Consider the following 25324-nt stretch of genomic DNA (forward strand, 5'->3'; position numbering starts at 1 on the left):
GGCTAGGACTTTTCTCTATCATTGCTTATAATTATTGATAATGTCATCTCTACTTCAGCTATCTAATAATTTTCTTCTTGTCTGCTTTTCTTATCATTGCTTGTTTTTTATTGCTTTGCCTCCATATCCTGTTTTCCCTAGAAAAGTCTGTATGTTTTTTGCCATCAGCCACTGTTCAGAGCTACCAATTGGAAAATGGAAAATTACATATTAAATTTAAACAAGTTTTTAGTTCTGCTTTGCTGTTGTTATTAATGTTCACTGCCTAAAGGTTTTTATTTTCTACACCAGCAGGTTTTCCCCCTTTCCTTTAAAAGCAATTAATAAAACTTTTCAGGCTGGGTATGGTGGCTCATGCCTGTAATCCCAGCACTTTGGGAGGCCGAGGTAGATGGATCACTTGAGGTCAGGAGTTCGAGATCAGCCTGGCCAACATGGTGAAATCTCATCTCTACTGAAAAAAAAGAAAAAAGAAATTAGCTGGGCATGGTGACATGTGCCTCTAATCTCAGCTACTTGGGAGGCTGAGGCAGGAGAATCGCTTGAACCCAGGAGGCAGAGGTTGCAGTGAGCCAAGATCACACCACTGCATTCCAACCTGGGTAACAGAGTGAGACTATGTCTCAAAAGAAAAAAACAGAAAAGCTTTTCAGTTTCATGCTATTCAGGATGGAGACATGAAATAAGTGGTCTCAATTGAGGTTTGGTTATATTGTGAATCAAATTCTGTGTTTCTGAAATGATGTTGAAGAATCAGGTGAATCATCATTACAAATAAGGTAAAATTTCCATTCTCTAATTAGAAGATATGCCTAATTTCAGATATTTAGAAAAAGTATACGTGAAATAAGTTTTTTATGTTACCATAGTAAGTCAGGGTTCTCCAGAAAAACAAAATCAATAGGACAAATAGATGATCCCTGACTTACGGTAGTTAACTTCATGATTTTTTTGACTTTATGATGGTGTGAAAGTAATAGACATTCAGTAGATACCACAGTTTGAATCTTGAATTTTGATCTTTTCCCAGGCTAGTGATATGCGGTACAATACTTTCTTGAGGTACTGGGCAGTGGCAGTGAGCTGCAGCTCCCAGTCAACCACACGATAATGAGAGTAAACAGCCAATACTCCACAGTGTACTGTGTTGCCAGTACTTTTTGGATATTGTGTTTTGTGTTTTCACATCCTATCATCTCTACAAAATGCCCCCATCTGTGTGCAGTATTAAACACTTTGTTATAGAATAGGCTTTGTGTTAGATGATTGCCCAACCGTAGTCTAATGTAAGTGTTCCCAGCACATTTAAGGTATGCTAGGCTAAGCTATGATGTTCAGTAGTTAGGCATATTAAATGCATTTTTGACTTACAATGGGTTTATCACAATGTAACCCCATTGTAAGTCAAGGATCATCTGTATAAAGATACATAGAAAGAGATTTATTATGAGAAATTGGCTCATGTGATTATGGCTGCTGAGAAGTCCCACAGTCTGCTGTCTGTAAGCTGGAGGCCTCGGAAAGCCAGTGGTGTCATTCCGGTCCAGGCCTGAAGGACTGAGAACCAAGGGAGCCAATGTTGTCAGTTCTAGTCTAAGTCTGAAAGCCCAAGAACTAGGGAGCTGCTGGTGTAAGTCCTGGTCCAAGTCGAAAGGCCTTGAGAATTGGGGTACTAACTCTGTAAGTCGCAGCCTCAGTCTGAAAGCCCAGGAGCCAGGAGCACTGATGTTGAAGGGGAGGAGAAGATGGATGGCCCAGCTCAAGCAGAGAGAGTAAATTTGCCCTTCCTCCACCTTTTTGTTCTCTTTGGGCCCTCAGTGGATTAAATGATGTCCTCCCACATGGGGTGTAGGGAGCATCCACTTCACTCAGTTCATCAATTCAGATGCTAATCTCTTCCAGAAACACCCACACAGACCACCTAGAAATAATGTTTTACCAGCTATCTGGGCATCCCTTAGCCCAGTCTAGACTTAGGCCAGATATCAAAAATTAACCCATACACATAGAACTAAAATAATAACAGATAAAGCTAATTTACTGGGATATTATCAATAGATGAATGTGGACATAATATGATTTTGAAAATGTAGTAATTTGGTAAGTAACTGGAAGTAAGCATTGGAAATAAAGAATTCTCTCCCCACCTCCTTGACTCTTTGGGGGTTCACCATGTCTTTTTCACTTTTAGGTCTCCTTAAGGTCTAGCAAAGTGCCATTGTTATTCCAAAAATACCTCTTATTTTCTAATATAGTTTTGTGGAAATATTATGCCCCCAAATACAAAAATTTCTAGGGTTTTAATTTTAATTGAACAATGGTTAAACATAATTCTCACTGATAATTGCTGTTTATCTTTTACTTAGTTATTGAATCTGAGAAATGGAAAGACTACCTAGGTCTTTTTGTCTAACCTTTTCATTTAACTTATTCTCAAAATTTGAGTGAAAAAATGACAGAAAAAATAGCTATGGATAGAGAGAATGATAAAGTAAAGCAAATGTGAGAAATATTAACATTTGGGGAATCTGGGTGAAGCATATGAGAATTTTTATACTATTTTTACAACTTTTCTTTGAGTCTGAAATTATTTCAAAATAAAAAGTTTAAAAACATCATTAGACACATGAAAAGTGTAATAGTGAGTCTCCTAAGCAGAGAAACCTATGTCAGATTTTGCTTACCGGAGAGTTCACTTCTGCTCAATCAGCAACCATTTGTTAAGCATCTTACTGTGTGTCTCAAAGGATATACAATGAATAAAGATATAATAAATTCCAGTTCTAAAAATGCCATCTCATGGTTTATATCTCCAAATGGCATTTTGAGGGCTCTTGACTGTTGCAAGGAACAAGGCTCAAGAGGAGGGCTCAGTTATCCTTGACTGAGAAGGGGAAGCATTGGCCTAGGTGCTAAGTATTTGCCATCTTCCTATCTCAAAAGTATCTGCTGGTATGTCCCTAGGTTTGCTACCTGTATAGTCTTTGGAAATATCTGCTTTGGTTTATTTCCTGTATTAAAGTAGGTAAAAGTTTATATCTGAGTTTCTGAAATTTATTTTCAGATAACTGAGTGGTTTCTTTTTTAAACTGTTCTAATAGTTCCAGGGGGAAGCTATAAATATTACATTATAGTATGTTATTAGGCCTAGCAGCTTAGTTCAGGATAATGGCTCAAAGTAAAACTTCTGGGAATTGAATGCTGGGAGATACTCTGATATGTTAAATTTGACAGTTTCTGTTTTTGTCCATAAATCTATTTTTTGTAACAAGTAGTTTCTGGATTTCTGTGTTGTTCTTGCCACACTAACCCTGGTAGTGTCCGTGAACATTGATGATTATCTACAGATGACACCACATAAAGTTTTGTGCTTACAGATTACTGTAATTTAATTCTGTTCAGCAAACCTGAGTTCCTACTAAGGATTAGGCACTGACTTACACACTGGGTGCAAAGCTGAGAATAGTGCAGTCTGTTAGACAAAACAGGCACATAGGAAAATAAATAGAATACAAACTAATAGGTATAATCATAGACGTAGTTACAAAAGACAGAGTTGGCACTGAGAAGGAATTTTTTTTTTTTCTTTGAGATGGAGTCTCTCTCTAGTCGCCTAGGCTGCAGTGCAGTGGCACGATCTCAGCTTGCTGCAACCTCTGCCTCCTGGGTTCAAGTGATTCTCCTGCCTCAGCCTCCCACGTAGCTGGGATTACAGGCACGTGCCATCATACCCAGCTAGTTTTTGTATTTTTAGTAGAGACGGAGTTTCACCATTTTGGCCAGGCTGGTCTCGAACTCCTGACCTCAGGTGATCCGCCTGCCTTGGCCTCCCAAAGTGCTGAGATTACAGGCATGAGCCCCAGCACCCGGCCCAAGAAGGAATTTTTAATTACCTAGGAGAGGAGAAGGAGGAAGCTGAAGGAGAAGAGGACAATGGTTTAAGATAGTCAAATCCTTACCTGCCATAATAGGAAACCAACAAATAAATTTTAAATAGGATAATCTGGAAATAGTGCTATTAAAACATTTATAATATATATGGAAGTAAGGAGCAAAAGAAAGAGAGGGGTTGTATCTGAGAAACAGGTGTCTGAGGAAGGAAAGTATAGGGCCATTATTTTTTGTTGTCTACCCTGTGGTATGCTTTGACTTTTGGAAATTATATGCATATGTTACTTAACAAAGTAAAAAAATCCTATATCTAAGTTTATTTTCTATTGCTTTAATAAAATATCTGAGACTGTGTAATTTATAAAGAATGTAAGTTTCTTTCTCACAGTTCTGGAGGCTGGGAAGTCCAAGATCAGGTGGCTGTATCTGGTTGGCTTCTGGTGAGAGCCTTGTGCTGCTTCATAACATGGCAGAAAGCATCACAGGGTGAGAGAGGAGCACTGAGAGCCAAAGTGGCTTTTAGAACAGACTCATTCTTGTGATAACTAACCTCCTCGTTTGATAACTCATTAATCCATTAATCCATGAATGGATTAATCTATTCATGAAAGCAGAACAATCATGACCAAATCACCTTTTAAAGGCCTCACCTCTTAATACTGACATTGGAGATTAAGTTTGAACATGAGTTTCAGAGACAAAACACATTCAAACCATAGCATTCTTCTTACTCTTTTAGGCCAAATTCAAGTGATACCTCTTTTATATGTCCTATGCCATAAGTAAATACACACATTCCCTTATTTAAACTCACACAGTAGTTCTCTAAAATCCTCGCACAGTGTTTATAATATTCTGGTTGTTACTTTTCCCTCTGCTAGATGATTAGCTATTTGAAAGCAGAAACTGTTTATTTCAGAATCTTCTTCAGTGCTTAGTTCCTTACACAATCTTGACATAATTGAATTGAAGGTTTAGCCATGTTGTTTGTCAGCTCACATTTTTGGAGTCTTGGCATAAAAATTCAAATGCTTCAACTCCAGTATAGGGGGTGCCAGCTGCTAAGCATTACTTTACATTTTTTTGAAAGTGTAATTTCATCTAGTACTTCTAAATCTGACTGGATTTTGGTAGTATAGTCTCTATTTAAGAGCACATTCTGAATTACTGATAATAAGAATGTTCATTTCTTGAAAATTAGGAGCTAGTTTTTCATTTGGGCAGCTATTGGTATTGTAAAGGTTTATTTCTGGTGTATACGTGTTTATTTATTTAAATCCCACAAGCACTCCTCTTATTTGATTTCAAGAGGACTGGTATTCCATGTATTTAATCCTTTACCATATTAGGGGATTAGTCGCTTTAATATTTTAATCCCATGGTGACCAATCAGAGTAATAGAAGTAGATTGCTCTTGAGGGAGCATTTGGTCTGCCCTCCTGGCTGTCTCCTAAGAGAAGAGAATATCCCAGCTATTCTGGGCAGATGGTGGAGTAGGTTCTCTTTCAACACATATCCCCACCCCCATGTTCAACCCTATTGAAGCAATAGATACTTCACCAGCAATAGATACTTCATGCAACAATAGATTGTTGCACCAGCATTGCAACAAAGCAATAGATACTTTCGTGAATTCAACTGGTAAACCCAGACTTCCTCTGTTTAATTCAGCCTTATTTTTAATGTTCTTCTGTTTAATTCAGCTTTATTTTTAATGTCAATTTTCTCCTTATAAAGATATTTTAGATACTATTTTGAGATCTCTTTTAGCCCTATGGCCCTTGCTAAGTTATCCTTAAGTTGATTAGACCTGATTTTATATTAACAGAAGCTAAATTAATCTTATAAAGTAATTACATACTGCAAGTATTAGCTGATATGATTCAACAAGTTATTATCTGTCTTACAAAGAGTACCTATTCTGTGCTAACCAATGGGACTATGGCCTTCTTAGACCAGAGGAAACTTTATGAAGGCTTTATTTCTATTAGGCTTTAGAAGATGGTGGATAGAATTTAGGTAGGTAGAGATGGGAAGGGTAGGTGGGTAGGCATTTTGTGCAGTAGTAACTATGAACAAACACACAGAACTATGGAAGTATAGCACACGTGTAGGAAACAATAAGTAGTCTGTAATATGCATGCATAAATTGAAGCTCTGGGAAATATGGTTGGAAAGTTGAGTTCAGATTTTGGTATACCTTAAAAGCCAAGCTAACTATTTGTATCTCTAAGTAACTCAAAGTCCAATTCAAACAGACTTTCACAATAAGGGAATTTATTAGCTCACATAACTGGACTTCGAAAATAGGACAGGATGATGTACTTAATCTGGTGACTCAAACTCTGTTTCTCCCAGGTCTGCTTTCCTCTCTGTATTGGTTTCATCCTCAGCCAGTAGCTGTGAGGAAATGTAAGACCTCACACTTCCATGAAGATAAAGACAAGAGAAAAAATAGATTTTATTTTTCTTGTAATCCCTCTTAAACTTTTCCCTGAAGCCCCTACAGAACTTTCATTATCATCTCCTTGGCCCTAATTGGTTATGAGCCCATTGCTACACCCCAATACTTGTCATGAAGAGAATGATATATGATGACAGGTCTGACATGGGTTATTAATGAGAAGGGTGCCAAGACTACAAGAATTGGCTGATAACAGATTGGCAGACATTTGCTTTTGATAAATTTATTTTGTTTTTTAAAGAAGAGCTAGAGAATCCTTTCCCTTGAGAGGATTCCTGCAAGTGGTGGCGTGCATAGCCTTTTATATTAAGCAATGAGTGTCAACAAGGCAGAAACAGAATAGTTTTAGGAGGCAAAAAGTAATGCAAGTATTTGGCTGCTACTCAGGATGGTAGAGGTGAATAGTTAAAAGTGCTACATAGGCTGCACAAATGTGTTAAGACCATATTAAATTATCTAAAAGTAAAAACTCAGTAATTTGTAATACCTTTCACTTAAGAAAAATCTGATTTTTAAATTTTAAGATATGCCTCTAATATCAAATGAAGTTAATTGACCTTCCTAAACATCCAAACATTTAAGGACATTTAAATTGGAGGAAAGAGAAAGAAACAATTAGATTTCCTGAATAGTTAACATCTCCTGTGTTGCTCTGAGCACCCTTGCTTTTAGAACCGTAATGTATTAACTAAGAATTGTGAAGCTTTATTCTGCTCGGAGTCTGCCCCATGCATACATAGTTCAGAGGTCATCAATTTTAAGAGGCGAGAAAATAGAGTGTGCTTTTAAGTATGCACCCGTTTACTTTTCTGGACCTTTACTTTTTAGTACTGCTTTGTACCAAAATGGTTATAAATGTAGGCACCAAAAAACAATGGTAGTACTTAATTATAGATACTTTATGATTCAGAATGTTTTTATTAATGAAGATTAATGTTGAAATGAAAACACAAGATATCTGTATTCTTTTTTGAGGGGGGCAGGGTGACGGAGTTTCGCTCTTGTTGCCCAGGGTGGAGTACAGTGACGCAATCTCAGCTCACCGCAACCTCCTCCCCCCGGGTTCAAGTGATTCTCTTGCCTCAGCCTCCTGAGTAGCTGGGATTACAGGCATGTGCCACCACGCCTGGCTAATTTTTTGTTTTGTTGTTTTTTTTTTTTTTTTTTTCTGAGACGGAGTCTCGCTCTGTCACCCAGGCTAGAGTGCAGTGGTGCAATCTGGGCTCACAGCAAGCTCTGCCTCCTGGGTTCACGCCATTCTTCTGCCTCAGCCTCCCTAGTAGCTGGGACTACAGGCGCCCGCCACCACGCCTGGCTAATTTTTTTGTATTTTTAGTAGAGATGGGATTTCACCGTGTTAGCCAGAATGATCTCGATCTCCTGACCTCGTGATCCACCCGCCTCGGCCTCCCAAAGTGCTGGGATTACAGGTGTGAGCCACCGCGCCCGGCCATTTTTTGTATTTTTAGTAAAGATGGGGTTTCTCTGTGTTAGCCAGGATGGTCTCGATCTCCCTACCTCAGGTGATCTGCCCACCTCGGCCTCCCAAAGTGCTGGGATTACAGGCGTGAGCCACCACGCCCGGCCCGATATCTCTATCTTAAAGAGACTTCATGGATGAATTTCCATGACTATGTCTTCAGTCAGGCATAGCCCAGTTAGTTAAGAAACACTATTAGCCATCCTCTATACCTAAACGAGAGCCTTCTGACTTGGTAATACTCCAATTTAAAAGTCTTTCCGTAAGAATCAGTCTCACAAATTTCTAATGAAAATATAAATTGATACAATCTTTATTAAGGTAATACAGCAGTATCTTTTAAAATTACTACTGCATTTGACTTTGACATAGCAATTTCACTTCTGGAAATTTATCCTTTAAACTTACATATGAATGAACATTTGTATAATGCTATTTGTTGCCACATTGTTTCCAGTAACAAAAGATGAGAAACTGTTTATCAGTAGAGAATAAAAGGAATTTAATATTTACTATATTAAGAGATTACAATGAAAATTCAAAAATATTGTTAGCAGAATGATAATGAAAATATCTATCAAAAGTTGTGAGATGTAACTTAATCTATGCATAGGAAGGATTTATAGCTTTAGAATGCTAATATTATTATAGAAAGTAAGAAAACTAAAAACCAGTAATCTAAATATTTATCTCAAGAAAAAAAAAGCAAATTAAATCCAATTACAGTAGAAAGCAGGGAAAATGAAGGAGAATGTTGAAATAGCAAACATATGGTAGAAATAGCAATATCAGAAAATTATGTTTCTTTGAAAACACTATTAACTACATTACCAATATCAAGAATGAAAAGGGGTATATCACTACAAATCTTACAGTTACTAAAAAGAGGAGCTGGGTATGGTATATGTGCACCTGTATTCCCAGCCGCTCAGGAGACTGTGGCAGGAGAATCCTTTGAAACCAGCCTGGGCAACAGAGGAAGACCCCGTCTCTAAAAAAAATAAAACAAAATAGTAAAAGGACATTAAACACAACTCTTCCAGAGCATAGAAGAAGAAAGGATACTTCCTAAGCTTGTTTTATTGGGATAGCATAACATTGATACCAAAACCTGAACTAAAGAGATTATAAGAGAGGAAAATTTACAGGCAGACCTCTTACATGGTTATAGATGCAAGATAAAACCCAGCAATATATATTAAAATATGTAATGTTATATAGTGACAGCATACATCCTAGGATTGAAAGTTTAGTTTAAAATTCGAATCAATCAAAGTAGTTCATCATATTAACAGAATATAGGGAAATATTACATAAGCATTTCAATAGATAAAAAAATTTTTAATAAAATGCAACTCTCATTCATGATAAGAAAACACTTTTAGCAAATTGGAAATAGAAGGGAATTTCTTCTATTAAGGTTAATCTGATTAATGATATCCCTAATAAATTTTACAGCAAGTAATATACTTAATTGTGTTGAATATTTATCCCTGAGAGATTAAGAATGAAAGAGAAGGATGCTTATTATCACTACTTCTATTGAACATTGTACTAAAGGTTCTTTTTGTTGTTGTTGTTGTTGTTGTTTTTCTTGAGACAGAGTCTCACTCTGTCGCCCAGGCTGGAGTGCAGTGGCACAATCTCGGCTCACTGCAGGCTCCACCTCCTGGGTTCACGCCATTCTCCTGCCTCAGCCTCCCGAGTAGCTGAGGGACTACAGACACCCGCCACCATGCCCGGCTAATTTTTTTGTATTTATGGTAGAGACAGGGTTTCACCGTGTTAGCCAGGATGGTCTCGACCTCCTGACCTCATGATTCGCCCGCGTCAGCCTCCCAAAATGCTGGGATTGCAGGCATGAGGCACCACACCCGGCCCTGTACTAGAGGTTCTTACCAGAGCAATATGACAAGAAAAACAAAAGTGTTAACATAGGAAAGGTAAAAACAAAATTGTCATTATTTGCATTAATTTGTCTTTTAACTGCAAATTAAAATTGTAAGATTCCTTGGTAGGTACAGACATTCAGTCATTCACTGACTCAAATTGAGCCTAACCCTTATATGTAAATGACTATTTCATAGAACCAGATACCTGGAAACTTCTTAGAAAAGAAGTTAGGAAAAGGCACTTTATGAAACTATTTTTTAATCATCTTTTCAAATCCACTTCAAATGGAGATGGTGGCTTGAGACAGGAGTTTGGCTTTTTGCAGCCAAAGAGCCAAGATACAGCAGGGTGAGGAGATGTGAGCCTAGCATTATATGGTGAACACAGAACATTTTTCCATGGAAACATGTTTGCCTGGTGGCTGAATGCTGTAGAATTTCATATACACTGTAAGCGAAGTAGCCTATCAAAGCAAACTTAGGATCTTCTATATCCTATAAGTTTCCCACCATAGGAATTTTTAGTTAAAATGTAGGGGGGACAAAGAGGAGACAATAAAATTCTTGGGAAGTCTTTTCTAACATGAGCATTTCTTACAATTCAAAAGATGGAAGTTACCCTTTGAAGAGATGGAAAGATAAACCTGTTTAATTAGGTAGAGACCCTTCATTTGAAATTTTATCTCCTTGTCTCTGTTCCTCTGATTATATCAATATTGATATTAATAGCATCTTCAGAATCTCTGTCATGACTTCATCTTTTAAATTCTTGGTATTGACTTTATTATCTGACTATATGAAAATAGTCATGGAATGCCAAACCAATGACAGCTGCAGATCCAGTATAGTCACTACAACTATTGCTGAACCCAAAAAAGCCAGAAGCACAATAATGCTGGCCTTAAATGATCTGGCACTTAATCGTCACAACCAACACTAGCATTTGTATGAGTGTTTACCATATGCCAAGTATATGTATATATGTAACTTTGTAAGATAAGTAATATGATTAGCCCCATCTTAAACACAAGGGAAGTAAGTGTAAGTCATACAGAGGTTAAACAATTTTCCCAAGGTCACACAACTGGCAAGTGGTGGAGTCAGGATTCAACCCCAGGCAGTCTGTCCAATAGCTTGTTGTTTTTTTGTTTGTTTGTTTGTTTGTTTTGAGATGGAGTTTCACTCTTGTTGCCCAGGCTGGAGTACAGTGGCACAATCTCGGCTCACTGCAACCTCCACCTTCCAGTTTCAAGCTGTTCTCCTGCCTTAGCCTCCCAAGTAGCTGGGATTACAGGCACCTGCCACCACATCTGGCTAATTTTTGTATTTTTAGTAGAGACGGGGTTTCACCATGTTGGCCAGGCTAGTCTCGAACTCCTGACCTCGTGATCTGCCTGCCTCAGCTTCCCAAAGTGCTGGGATTACAGGTATGGGCCACCGCGCCCGGCCTGGTAGTTTGTATTCTTAATCACTAGGCCACACTGTCTTCTGGGATTATTTTAATTGTGCCTAAAAAGCAAAGACTCTCCATGTGAAAAAAAAAAAAAAAAAAGCAAACACTGTTTGTAGAAGAGAATCTCAGCCATGGAGTCCTACTCACTCAATAAGGCATATCAGAACCTGAGCTGGGGCCGGGCGCGGTGGCTCAAGCCTGTAATCCCAGCACTTTGGGAGGCCGAGACGGGCGGATCACGAGGTCAGGAGATCGAGACCATCCTGGCTAACACAGTGAAACCCCGTCTCTACTAAAAAATACAAAAAACTAGCCTGGCGAGGTGGTGGGCGCCTGTAGTCCCAGCTACTCAGGAGGCTGAGGCAGGAGAATGGCGTAAATCCGGGAGGCGGAGCTTGCAGTGAGCTGAGATCCGGCCACTGCACTCCAGCCTGGGCGACAGAGCGAGACTCCGCCTCAAAAAAAAAAAAAAAAAAACAGAACCTGAGCTGGACAATGCAGAGGAAAAATGTTTACTTTGAAAGAGATCTTTCAATTTCTTAGGAGTAAAGGTCTTAAAAGGGCTACAAATACTAACCTATAGGATGATTTTATGTAGTATAAGCATTTCCAATATTTTTTCTCTTTTTAAAAGTTGACTGAGCACAGTGGCTCACTCAATTCCACCACTTTGGGACACCGAAGAGGGTGTATCTTTTGAGCCCAGGAGTTTGAGACCAGCCTGGGCAATATGGGGAAACCCCATCTCTACAAAAAAACAACAACAACAGAAATTAGCTGGGCATGATGACGCGCACCAGCGGTCCCAGCTACTCGGGCTGAGGTGGGAGGATCACCTGAGCCTAGGAGGTCAAGGCTGCCGTGAGTTGTGATTGTGCCACTACGCTCCAGCCTTAGTGACAGAATGAGACCCTGTCTCAAAAAAAAAAAAAAAAGACATTTTTTAATTCATCCTTCTGTTGTTAGCTTATTCAGAGCAATGGTAAATTCAAGTTGTGATAATAAGGGATGATAGGGTTGGTTTTTTGTTTTTGTTTTTTGTTTTGTTTTGTTTTGTTTTTTTGAGATGGAGTCTCCCTCTATTGCCCAGGCTGGAGTACAGTGGCACAATCTCGGCTCACTGCAACCTCCTCCTCCTGGGTTCAAGCAATTCTCCTGCTTCAGCTTCCCGAGTAGCTGGAATTATAGGCACATGCCACCACACCGAGCAAGTTTTTGTATTTTTAGTAAAGACAGGGTTTCACCATATTGGCCAGGCTGGTCTTGAACTCCTGACCTCGTGATCCACCCGCCTCGGCCTCCCGAAGTGCTGAGATTATAGGCGCGAGGCAGATGATAGGGGATTTTATAGCAGCAAGCTGAAACTTGAAGTTTCTGGACCTTAGGATCTCCCACTCCATTAAAATATTTCATCAACCAAAATGCTTTTATATTACTGATGTAGAGCAATGTAGTATTGTATTTTGGGAGATAGAAGATTATTAAGAATGGGAGAGTTATTTCTGTGTAAATAAAACTCTATTTTGGTTATCTTTCATCCTTTCAAATTTTTGAAAGTAAAATTTTAATCAAATGCATGTGAGTTCCTTTTTTTTTTTTTTTTTTTTTTTTTTTTCTTTTTTGAGATGGAGTCTTGTACCTCAGTCTCCCAAAGTACTGGGATTACAGGCGTGAGCCACCATGCCCAGCCCTGTGTGTTTTTCAAATTGATTTTTAATAGATTTTTCATGCCACACTCCTTCCTTCTTTCCTCTATTTTTTTTCTGTCTACTCACACTTAAATTTCGGTTTTAAAATGCTCCTCCAATCTGATATTTAAATGTTTAAATAACAAGAGAAAGACATATCATTGTAATGTAATTCATAAGTAATATTCTTTTCTGATTATTTTTTTAGTATTTATTTGCTGGTCTAAACTTCGTGTTCTGACTATACTATAGAATTTTTTTAAATGTTTTTTGTTTGTTTTTTTGTTTTTTTGTTTGCTTGTTCATTTTTTTGATACGGAGTCTCGCTCTGTCACCCAGGCTGGAGTGCAGTGGTGTGATCCCGGCTCACTGCAACCTTCACCTCCCGGGTTTGAGCAATTCTTCTGCCTCAGCCTCCCAAGTAACTGGGACTACAGGCGCACGCCGCCACGCCCGGCTAATTCTTTTGTATTTTTAGTAGAGACAGGGTTTCACTGTGTTAGCCAGGATGGTCTCGATCTCCTGACCTCGTGATCCACCCGCCTTGGCTTCCCAAAGGTGGGATTACAGGCTTCAGCCACTGTGCCAGGCCTTTTTTTTCGAGACTGAGTCTCACTCTGTCACCCGGGCTGGAGTGCAGTAGCGCCATCTTGGCTTACTGCAACCTCTGCCTCCCGGGTTCAAGCAGTTCTCTGCCTCAGCCTACCTAGTAGCTGGGATTACAGGCACCTGCCATGCCCAGCTAATTTTTGTATTTTTAGTAGAGACAGGGTTTCACCATCTTGGCCAGGCTGGTCTTGAACTCCAGACCTTGTGATCCACCCGCCTTGGCCTCCCAAAGTGCTGGGATTACAGATGTGAGCCACTGCGCCTGGCCTGAAATGTTTTTATGATGGTATGCATCATTATAATTTTCAAACCCCTAGTAAGTAACCAACACTCATTTTGCCTAAACCCAAAATAGCAACGGAGGCCCTTTTAAGAATGACAAGTGGTAGGCCCTGGCCAAAGATAGCAAATCATTTTAGATCTTTCAGAAATAACAGGTGAACTTTTCAAAAGACATAGTAGATTGGACTCATGTCTACTTCCTGCTCTCCTAAAACCCCCATAAAATAACACTAAATGGGTTTTTAAAGGTGTAAACCCACAAAGATGAGAACAGTCTGAAAGACAATGGCAGCAAAAGTTGGGAAGTTGGAAAAAAGAACGAGCAGTAAATAACATGACAGAACCCCAAGCCAGCTGTGGGAAAGCCATAAGCCAACCTTGTACCATAGAACTTCCAAAAGTCTGGCAGCATCAGCACCTGTAGAAATGAGGTTGAAAGCATTACTAAACTTGGGAAGACTGGTTGAAATCTGTTTAAGAAGAATGCAGATACCCCAACCCCTACCCTATATCCCACAGCTGGGTAATTATTTTTCCCTACCCTGGCAAACATTGGAGGCTTACTCTGGAGAGGGAAATAGGGGCTCTGTGGACTGAGGAACAACAAATACAACTGAGGCAGCGGTCCCATAATGAAAACAGCATGGTGAAGTGATGTCAGTGTGCTGAGTGCTAAGATTCCCAGCCGTCTTATTTCACTGGTTACCGGAAAGCTAGCAATCGGGCCTTCACTCTCTAAGCAGGAAATCAGAGGATCTTTCTTTGGGGAAGCGGGTAAGTTTAAGAGAAGAGACCAATATAAATGGCCCAGCCAAGATAATCCTCAGTGAGGGTAAACAGGCAACAGACTCCACTCATAAACTGAGAGCTTTTAATCAGCCATTCAGTCCCGTATCTGTAAATGTGATGGAACAACAAAGAATGTCAGATAACTAATAATCTAACAGACCTGAACTCTTGAAAGATAAAGACTAAAGCAAACACAAGAAGGTGACATGGAGGACCAGACTACACAGGGCAAGGTCTGCTTCTAGAATTCCTAATAGTACATGGGGGTTCATTAACCTTTTTCTCTCCTCTTGCAAATGTTTAAAAATTTCCATTATAATTTTAAAAACGTATTATAAACATAAGATATTGTAACAATAAAACAATAATAGCATACTATAATAAAGAAACACTCAGAACAATAAGAGCTCTTAAAAATTAAGAAGACCTGAGTGTGAGCAATTTATTAATTTATAAAAAGAAAAAAAGTGGAAAAGCAAAATAAAAATAAAATACAATAAAGGAAATTAAAATGCCATAAAACATTTAGAAGTTAAATAAGAAATCTCCCAGAAAGGAGGTCAGAAAGATAAGAGATGGAAGAAAATGATTTTTAACCTCGAATCCTATATCTAACCAAACTATCAACCAAGTTTGAGGACAGAAAAAAGACATTGACAGACATCCAAGATTTCAAGTGCTCTTTCTCAAGAAACTGCTAAAGGATGTCCTCATCAAAAATAATCAGTGAAAGAGGAAGACATGAGGTATAGTTAACATTCTGTTCGATTTAGGAGTGCAGGGACTCACCAGGACAATAGTGAAGGGACCTCCTAATGTGAGACTACAGGCAGCATCTGGGTGAAATTTCTTTAGGAAGGTGAAATTGAAAGGATGTCTGATGCAAGGGGATTGCTTAGGAGAAAGATTTAGACCACAGGTCTGCCTGCCCACTGCCTGTTTTTTAAATAAAATTTTATTTGAACACAGTTACTGTGTATTGTTTATACATTGTCTCTGGCTGCTTTCATACTACAAAGACAGAATTGAGTAGTTGTGACAGAGATAGTATAGCTTGTGTCAACTTTAAATAAGATTCAGGAAATATGTCAAATGTAGAGATTATTAGAGCACAAAGCTTGAGGACAGCCACCCAGGAAGCACAGATTCCAAAAATTGGAAGTCAGTATTCCAAAGTGTAGAAGTTTGGGGTTGTTTATATAGACAAGGTTTAGGGAAGCTTAACAAAATTTCAACACCTTTCTACATAAGGTTTAATGCATAGTTACAGTGATCTGATTGGGCAAGGTGGTCTTTTTCTTTCTGGAAAGGTATATTTAGCATTCCACACCGAAGGTGTCACCATCATGAGGTCTTTTGTACCATCTGGTCTGAGTTAGGTACAGGACAATAAAGGAGGTGGTTAATCTATAACAAAGGTCAGAGATTAGAAGGGCAGGAGGTCTGATCTTTGGTGTCTCCTAGTCATTTACAGAACAAGAACAATGAGGAGGAGAATTAATCTATAAGAAGCAGAAGTTGCAACTACATGCTACGTGACTCAGATCAAGGTCACATCTCTCTCAAGATTTAAAGTGTTTTGGGGATTCCAATAGCTTTTAAATTTTATTTATTTTCATACCTGCAAAGCGTAGAATATTTTCTGTTTGGCCCTTTAAAAAAAAACTTATAAACCTGATTTAGAGCATTGATTATAGACAATTGCCTGAGAGCTTATGGTTGAATTTGTTACATGTACATGGAAAATTAAGCAAAATGAAAAATGATACATAATTGCTCAATCCAGGGAAAATAAAAAATTGGTAAAGAAAGGAAAAGTAGCCATGATTTACTCCGTGACTTAGCAATGAATATATTTACATGATTATATTAATATAAATGCCTAATATTGAGCTAACTGAAATTACTCTACAACTGTATTGGGAAGATGGGAAGAATGTGCATATGTTACGGGAATAGGAAGAGGAAAGAACTTCATCCTCATCTTCCATAGTGGGAAGTCAGTAGAGAAGGCCTAGAAAAGAAGAAGCATGGTGATAAATACCAAGATAATCAGCTGAAAAAGGCGATAATCAATTCTGGGGAGGGCAGAAATGAAGGGAAGAGGGACAGGACTCCCATTTTTTCATACAAATATGTTTTTTGCTGACTTTTTAAACTGTGTGCCTTTATACCTTTGATAAAGGGGACAAAATAAAATCCCCCACTAAACTGGAAAACAAAAAATAAAACTATTTTTCAAGGTCAGCAAATACGTAGTCCTCATGCTGCCTGTCCCCTCTCAGTCCATGGGTATTATGAATCACAATAGTGTTTCCTGGTGAGTTAGGACATGGTCTCAGGTGTTGAGAATACTGTTCCAGTAGCCACTTCCAACCAGTAAAAGTTACCCCATTCATGAAAGCAATTTCTCTGATACTACTAATATTACCAATTTGGGCTGAGTCTCTGTGCTTCTCAGACTTTCCCACCAAAAGAACATTGCCTGACATTTAACTAAATGACTGAACATCCTGATTTAACTGCATTTTAAAACTTCGTCTGTTCTAAATACCATTTCTACTTAAACCCACAAACATGGGAAGACATAGTTATTCTCTGTAGTTATTCATAGATATAATGTAATTTAATAGTATGTTTTCAGCATCTAACACTGGACCTAACATAGTAGGCTAGTAAATGTTTGAATGAATGCATAAATGAACTCTGTTGTATAGTCAACAATTTTTAATAACCAAGATACCTGAAAAGCTGAAGAAACCAACCCTTGCTAAAGCAGAAGATGATAACACAATTTTATTCAGCTTTTCATCATAAGTTGTGGTTCTGAATAATTTTGACTTCTGAATTAAAGTAGTTTTTGTTCTTTTCTTCTAACCCTTAAAAGGATCTTTCCAATTAAAGATGTACCCCTGGAAACTGATGACCTTACCACTTGGCTCTATCAACGGTTTGTTGAAAAAGAAGACCTCTTATCACATTTTTATGAAACAGGTACACAGTAACCTTTAAATAGTTGCTAAATTATAGCAACAATAATGGAAGCCTCTCTTAAAGAAAGCTGTTTGCATATTAGATCTTGAAACTTGAAAATGCACTCCGTAAATTGCTTGTGAGAAGCAAATCCCCTCATGAATCAGCTTACCCTGAGGATTATCAGTAAGGACAAAGACTATTTGAAATGCTGAAGAGTGTTATCACGATGACCTTAGGTAATATTGCTCTATGAAGTGATCTAGCATTCCTTTCCAGAAACGAATTTAAAGACATCTGTTTACTTTGTATTTCTTTTATTATTAAGATATATTTCATAAAGCATATTGCCTTTTGAAAATAACGTCAGTGTTATACAACTACTTTTTTGACAAAAAACAATTTGTAAATAGAGGAATCAGCATAAAGTATGCTATTTCAGAAATTATTTCATATCAATCTCACATAATCCTGGGTCCTGACCCCTGTGGGAATCTCTAGGGATCCAGCAGAGACAAGGCAGCTAGAGTGCCTGTTCTCATGCAGATTATATTCCAGTGGGAGACGTGGCAAACACGTCTGCAGAAAGAAAGAGAATCGGGATCATGACCAATTGGGAAAAGTTCCAGGAAGGAAATAAACAGAGATGGGAAGGGGAGTATTTTTTCTGATATGGAAAGGATGCACTAAGTGGAGGAGGAGAGCATTGCAGGCAGAGAAAAAGCGGAGGCTCAGATGCAAGAAGGGGCTAGGTAGTATGGAAATTATATTTCAAGTAAAATCTCTCCTCTGGGGCCCTGGAAAGTCACTGAAGGTGCTTTAACACACACATGTACAACTCTAGTTAAGCTAATATTCAACTTTTATTCCAGGAGACCTACCGCTACAGAGTAAAACAAGCTAATATTTCTATCTTGTCTTTTAGGAGCTTTTCCACCTTCCAAGGGCCATAAGGAAGCTGTTTCCAGGGAGATGACCCTCAGCAACATGTGGATATTTCTCATACAGTCTTTTGCATTTTTGTCAGGCTATATGTGGTACAACATCATTCAGTATTTTTACCATTGCCTGTTTTAGGAATTGACGTGGACTTGTCAAGGTCACCATAGGAGTTGAGACTTTCTTTCATAAGTGTGCATTATTTTACATGTGCAAATCAGAATATATTTAAAAAAAAAAAAAAAGCAAAAGAAATTCAATGGATGGATTAGTATTTATCCCCCTTTGGGATATTTTAAAACTCTACTAAAATGAGGATTAGTAATATAATGACCTGCTAATATATTTTAAGAACATGTTTTAAAAAGATACACTCTATCACATATTTAAGCAAACATCACATTTGGAGAAGAGGAAATCATAAAATCATCCTAGAAGACTATCTGAGAGAAATTCTGTTGCCACCAGTTACACTTGACAATTTAGTTGAAGCCCAGAAAGGTATATTCATCCCTCTTACCTGTAGTCTATATTAGGGCAGTATTCTAGAACGCCCACATTTCCACCAACTCAGTAACCTTGAGGGGAGCTGGTTGGCACCTCGCGAAGAACTCTTTCCCTGTCATTTGCAGTAACAAACTCCAGTCTTCAACAGCTAACTGAGGTACATTGTTGACATTCTCTGGGGGAAAAGCAGTGTCCACTGGACCCCTTCTGGTACTGGATGTGTTCTTTACAAAGGCTAGCTCGATCCAACACTGTGTTTACATGCACTCGTGCTTTTCCTTATCTGATTTCTCATTTTGTATCAGAGGCATATCATAAATTGGTAATTTTACAAAATGGACTTTTTTGAGATGCAGATATAGCAAAGAATTAGTAATACAGCCTGAAAACAAATGGGAGCATAGCAGTGTGTGAGGTTCTCGAGAACTGTCTTGTCTCTATGTGTTTATTTGCCTGCCGATGCTCTCCAGCACCATCCTGCCTTGGACAGCACCCTGACGTGATGCCTCTGTTGCAGCTCAGAGGCTTTAGTTTTTCCATTTTGACATTGGCACTAAATGCATTTGGGGATGGTTGGAACAAATTAATATAGAACATTTAAATGATCAGTTTAAGGGGAAATAGGCTAGTTTATAGAAAAATAAGAGCTAGTGGCTTATAATGGTGACAGGTTCTCCTGTGGCACCCCAAGGACCTGTGCAGACAGTGGTCTGTTGAATCATCACATCAAGGAGGCTGCCCCTGTCAGGGTGAGTGTAATTAGGAAAGAGACCAGCACAAAAGGCTCCCCCAATCTCTTCCAGTTGCTTTTTCTTTTCTTTTTTTTTTTTTTTTTTAAGACAGAGTCTTACTCTGTCGCCCAGCCTGTAGTGCAGTGGCATGATCTCAGCTCACTGCAGTCTCTGCCTCCCGGGTTCGAGCGATTCTCCTGCCTTAGCCTCCCGAGTGGCTGGGACTACAGACACCCACCATCGTGCCCTGCTAATTTTTGAACTTTTAGTAGAGACGGGGTTTCACCGTGTTGGCCAGGCTGACCTCAAACTCCTGATCTCAGGTGATCCGCCTGCCTCGGCCTCCCAAAATGCTAGGATTACAGGCGTGAGCCACTGCGCCCAGCCTCCAGTTGCTTTTGAAAAGGGTAAAGTCAAGTTTCTATTTCTAGAAAACATTTTTTAGAAATACGTTGCTATGTTTGTACAATTTACCTCATAAGAGAACCACACCCTTCTCCAAAAGTGCTGGTACTGCATCAGTGAGATGAGTAGGGTTTTTGTTTGGGATTGTAAGACTATTAAGATCCTAGTAAGTCAGTGGTAGTTTACTGTGATATGAGCGTTGTAGATTCCCCCGTTGTCACTAATCACACAGATAACAATTTTGAGAAGTAGGCTATTAAACAAAAAAAGGTTAATGTTTTCTATTTTTAAATAAACCAAAAACACAGAGGAGATATGAGTTTTCCCCAGTTATGTGGGAAAGGTAAAGCAACACCAAATAAAAGCCCAGAGCAGCTTCATATTTAGGATAGCTCAGTGCGTATGTGAAAGAGAATGATGCATTAACTGAAATACCTCATTGAATATTATACTACCACTGGTAAAATGCAGAAGACAGTGTTAATGTGGTTGGTTTGGGGACTGGTTGTTATAAAATGCAATTTTTTTGAAATCTAAGCATTTCATTATGTGTTCTACAGTGACAGTGAATAAGTGAAACCAATCTCAATTTAGAGGTATGGATGATGACAGAAAGCCCAATAGAAGCTTAATGATGCTTCTGTTTGAGGCCCAGCAAGCACCACTAAATTACTGGATGAAATGAAATTGTTCACTTGAGGGATTAGTCAACCATCTGGGGGAGAAGTTGCTCACTGTCAAAGACAGCGTGCACAGTCCTAGCTGACAGACCTTTTCCTCATTGCTACAGCAAGCCACAGGGTAGAGTGACCAGTTCTCCTATCCAAAAATAAATGCGAACATGCATACATAAATGTGGCTGAGGGCCACTTTTGACATCACTGTGCTCCAAAGGAACATGATATTGTTAAATATACTGTACACATTCAACTATCCTATAAGATGCTTTACTTTTCAAGTGCAGTATCATTTTCACAGTCTCCAGGGTGGCAAATACCAATAGATATGTGAGTTAATTTTTGAAAATATTTTTGTGAGTTGTAAATAGATGTGTATTTGATGTGCCCTATCCCTCTTTGGTTATTTAACATGTTCTCTCTCTTCTGTTTGCAAAATATGTTTGAAAGCATTGGTAGTGCTTTCCTTATCAGTAACTGGAGTTCTTCTGCTTGCACTAGAGAAGGTAAAGAGAGAATCAGTGTTCTTATATGGCAATTTGGGGAAGCAGCAATATGCCACTGTACAAAACTGAAGAAAAATTCCTAATTTGTACTTTGTGAAGGGAGATGAAAGGACGTTTAAAGTGTATATATTTTGTCAAGAGGAAAAAAAATAAAACTATGCCAGTTTTATATCAGTAGCTTGTAGAAGCTCAGCTCTTCTTGGTCTTGGCTAGACTGCCTAGATTCCCAGGGCAGACAAGGTTGAGAATCCATTACTGGAATCTTGGTACTGATGAGTTACAGTGATTGGAGATCTGCATGACCACAGGCAGGTCCAGTCACTACAAAAGTGACCAAGCCAGCAGGTCACCCTTAACTTCAGAAACAATTATTGGTGGTGAACTATACTTAAATGGCAGAGAGACCTATAAGTAATGGAAAGTAAAGAAAAATTACAGAACAGAAAATAATGTGTTGGGTAAGCAAACAAATTCACTGAGAATTCCAAAAGTATATTAAAAAAGAAGATAGCTGTGAGTTCAGATCTATCATATTAGTCTTTAATATTACAACCAATCCTTAACTTTCCACTGTAAAGGAAGGATTACTAGATTAATTAATTTCTGGATAGATAATCTGGTAATAAATGATAGGTAAATCAAAAATTACTTTTATTTAGGAGTTTGAATTCTTATTCTCATCAGACTCATTTTTTTTTCTAGGGATGCTTACTAATTAAATGGTTTAAGTTGTTTCTTAGGGTTTTTTTGCCTATATATTTATGACTGTGTTAATGAGTAGTGAAATTATATGGAAAGACAAACAGCTATCAGGAAGAGTAAATACAGAAGCCTGAATAATCTATGGGTTAGAAAAGCATCCCTGAATAATCAGTAGTTGACAGTATTGGCATTGTTCTCAAGCCTTTTTATGAAAATGAAATCTGAAATCACCAAATGTAAACCTGGGAGCATTATTCGAGCATTACTGTCTTGGATTCATGTTAAGAATGCCTCTTCATTCTTTGCTCATGTTGCTCACTTCTTGTGGATTTGTCTGAGTGTTTTTTGACAATCACTTCCCTAAAGACTCTTCTGAACTAGTTGGACCTGGCTAATCATACAGAGTAGCCTTTAATCATGGATAGTCTTCTTGGATTATTTTTATATTTGAAAAGAAAATGTTTTATTTGCACTACTGAGTAGGAAGAGTTAATTGTTTTTTTGTTCTTTTTTTGAAGTCATTACACAGGACTTTACTTCAGAGTTACCATTATGAGTGTGTTCAGCTCTGGTCCACAGAGGATGGATAAAAATGGTTTGTTAGGTTCTTTTGCTCTGCAGTGCTATGAGCCTTGTATCTGTTAACATGAAGAACAAAGTCAAAAGCAGCAGTGGGCAGCAGGAAGGGTAGAGACTAATATGTTTGGGACCAAAACCATCTAAGTTAGAGATTTCCAGATCACAGAGGGGCTGGGTATTCTCTGGAGCAGTCATTGGTTGGTGCTTTATTGTAATCATTTTGCACCACTCCCCAACAATTAGGAACTGGACCCTGGGAATAAGCTGAGGGTGCTGAACTGTTGGGGAAGGGTGACTGTAGCCATATGGAAGATAAAATATGGGTTTTTCTGCAAAATTTCCATCTGAGGGTTTTTACATTTAATATTTTTTTAAGACAGTTTAAAGAGCAAACGTTTTTTAAGTGTATTCTAGTTGCAAAGTATGCACACATATCTTGAATGGCTTTATTTTTATTGTGTAAAACTGTTGAACACATGACTGTGATGCACACATTCTTTACGTGTAAGGAGTCTATGCATTTTACAGTAACTTATTTTATGATTGAGTGATGAAACAGTTATACATTCAACTGCCATTATTTTTATTAAGTGCTTTCATTTTCTTTACAATTATTACAAAATTGTATTTATTTTATACAGATGGGTTTTCATTTTCCTGATGCTGTAATGTTTACTTCAGCTTGTTGACCTTTCTTTGTGTTATCTGCATGTTGTAACGTGTGATAAGAATGAATGTAAAGGCTGTGGCAACTGTAATTAATTTTTGTAAAGGGCTGGTCACACGTGGATCTGGTTTATGAATGCATTTGGGGTGATTTTAGTAACCAGATCACCTTTTCAGAAGTTTAGACGTGAACACCAAAAGAAGCATTTTCTCAACAAAAATTAATAGCTGGTTCTATTTTTTTTAAACCTAGAAAAAATAAAGTTGATTTTTTTCAAGTAAAGTGCTTTTAATTCTTAGTAGTGGGGAGAGGGCATGTGTGTTTTACCAGAGCTATTTGGGCATTAACATCTGCAGGCAGGTACTTAAAGCTCACTGTGGCAGTTGGATGCTGAAAGCAAACTGAAAAACCAAATGAAAAAACATCAGACTTCCTTCTTTGGTTTAAAAATATTTCCCCCTTTCTCCCCATTCTCCCAATCCAGTGGTGTGCTGGTAAATGTTTAGCAGTCCACTCTTCTGGGAAGAAATTATGTATTCAGCTGTACATGTTTGTTATAAATTTCGCTGATAGCAAGAACATATAACACAATTAACAAATAATAAGATATAAATACTTTATTGTAAATCCCATATAGCCAATTGATTCTCACAGTATACTTGAGATATATATGTCTCAAGTATACTGTGTATATATATGATTCAATTTTAATAACCAATGCTTAACAACTGCAGGCAAAATTCTAAAATGTAACCATTGGCTCTTGGGAGCCAGTAGGGGCTGTATTCAGCTCAGGAAAGAACTAAAATGCTTTTTTAAAAGGATGCTTAATTGCTTTTTGCTGAACTACTACAGTCAACCTATGATTGATTGTATTTCAACCATGATTTGAAAAACAGCAGACCGTCCTAATCTAACTCATTTTCCAATGAATTTATTGTCATTCAATCTGATATGTGCTCTACTGTTAAAACTGTTTCTTACCATAGTACATATTAGACTTATTAAGCCGAAACCACTTTTAGCTTTAACATTGGTTGTAAATTTATATGATTCAATTTTAATAACCAATGCTTAACAACTGCAGGCAAAATTCTAAAATGTAACCATTGGCTCTTGGGAGCCAGTAGGGGCTGTATCCAGCACACCACTGCCCCATCCTTTTTTTCTTAACTATTAGTGTTGAATAAACTTCTCATAGTTATGTACTTGCTGAACTCAGGAAATTCCTATCACTGACCCTGGCAAGGGCTTTAAAGGGTAGGAAAAGCATTAGTGTCAGTCCTACACAGTGAACTTTTGATTTTGAAGAATGTGATAGAAAGAAAATGTTTACTGAAATACATGAGAAGCTTGCATATTTCTAAAGTCAGCTTTATACTTTCATTTCTCAAAGCTAAGTAAACTGTGGTATAGGTATCTCTAAGATGTTAGCATTTAAAACATCAATTGTTTAGGTATTTGTAGACCTTATTTGATCCCACTGAAAATTTTAAATATTAAAATATCTTGCACAGTCTACCAAATGAGTTAAATCGTTACAGTTGTGTCTACCTCTTATTTTTCTATCTGTATTTAGGCTGCTGTTTTGGTGAGATTCTAATTTCTTTTTCCCCTGGAACTACTTTCTGTGGAAGACAAGGAACAGACTGGGGACAGAGGCCTGAAAACAAATTGGAGGCACTCAGAGATCTGTTGCTGACCAGCCCTATTCCTCATGAGTTGGCGGAGGGGGAAGCCATTGTTTTTAATTTCCACTTAATATGAAAATGCTTGTTTTTAAAATGTTTTTTCCTGCTGAACAACTGTATTTTTAAAAGGAAAAAAATTCTCTTTTGGCTCTAAGAAGTCAGCTGTATGACCAGGCGTGACCATATCATAACATGCTGATATGATAGAAATCAATAAATTTTTACCTCTCAGGATCTGGGTAACCTTGTTCTTAACTCTTAGAGGCTTGAGTAACATAAACCAAGTCTCAACAGTTCAGATCACATAGAAACAGGCACACACATGGACCGTGGGAGGAGGGTTGGCTAACCGCTGGAAATGAGATGGGCCCCTTTCATAATCAGAAAAGCACTCTCTAG

The 25324-nt window shown here is 38.1% G+C and overlaps 1 protein-coding gene across 3 annotated transcripts in view; it reads left to right on the forward strand.

The window, feature by feature from the left end:
* LPGAT1 (lysophosphatidylglycerol acyltransferase 1) overlaps window positions 1–23511 on the forward strand; it is a 95158-nt gene extending 71647 nt beyond the window's left edge. For all 3 annotated transcript variants that reach the window (XM_050780967.1, XM_050780976.1, XM_050780958.1), the window contains 2 exons: window positions 17436–17542; window positions 18447–23511. In XM_050780967.1, coding sequence (XP_050636924.1) covers window positions 17436–17542; window positions 18447–18598 — 259 coding nt within the window. In that variant the 3' untranslated portion in view covers window positions 18599–23511. The remainder of the gene's footprint in view (window positions 1–17435; window positions 17543–18446) is intronic.
* The last annotated feature ends 1813 nt before the right edge of the window (window positions 23512–25324 follow it).

This window comes from Macaca thibetana, chromosome 1 (genome assembly GCF_024542745.1).
Source record: "Macaca thibetana thibetana isolate TM-01 chromosome 1, ASM2454274v1, whole genome shotgun sequence".
Classification (NCBI taxonomy): domain Eukaryota; kingdom Metazoa; phylum Chordata; class Mammalia; order Primates; family Cercopithecidae; genus Macaca; species Macaca thibetana.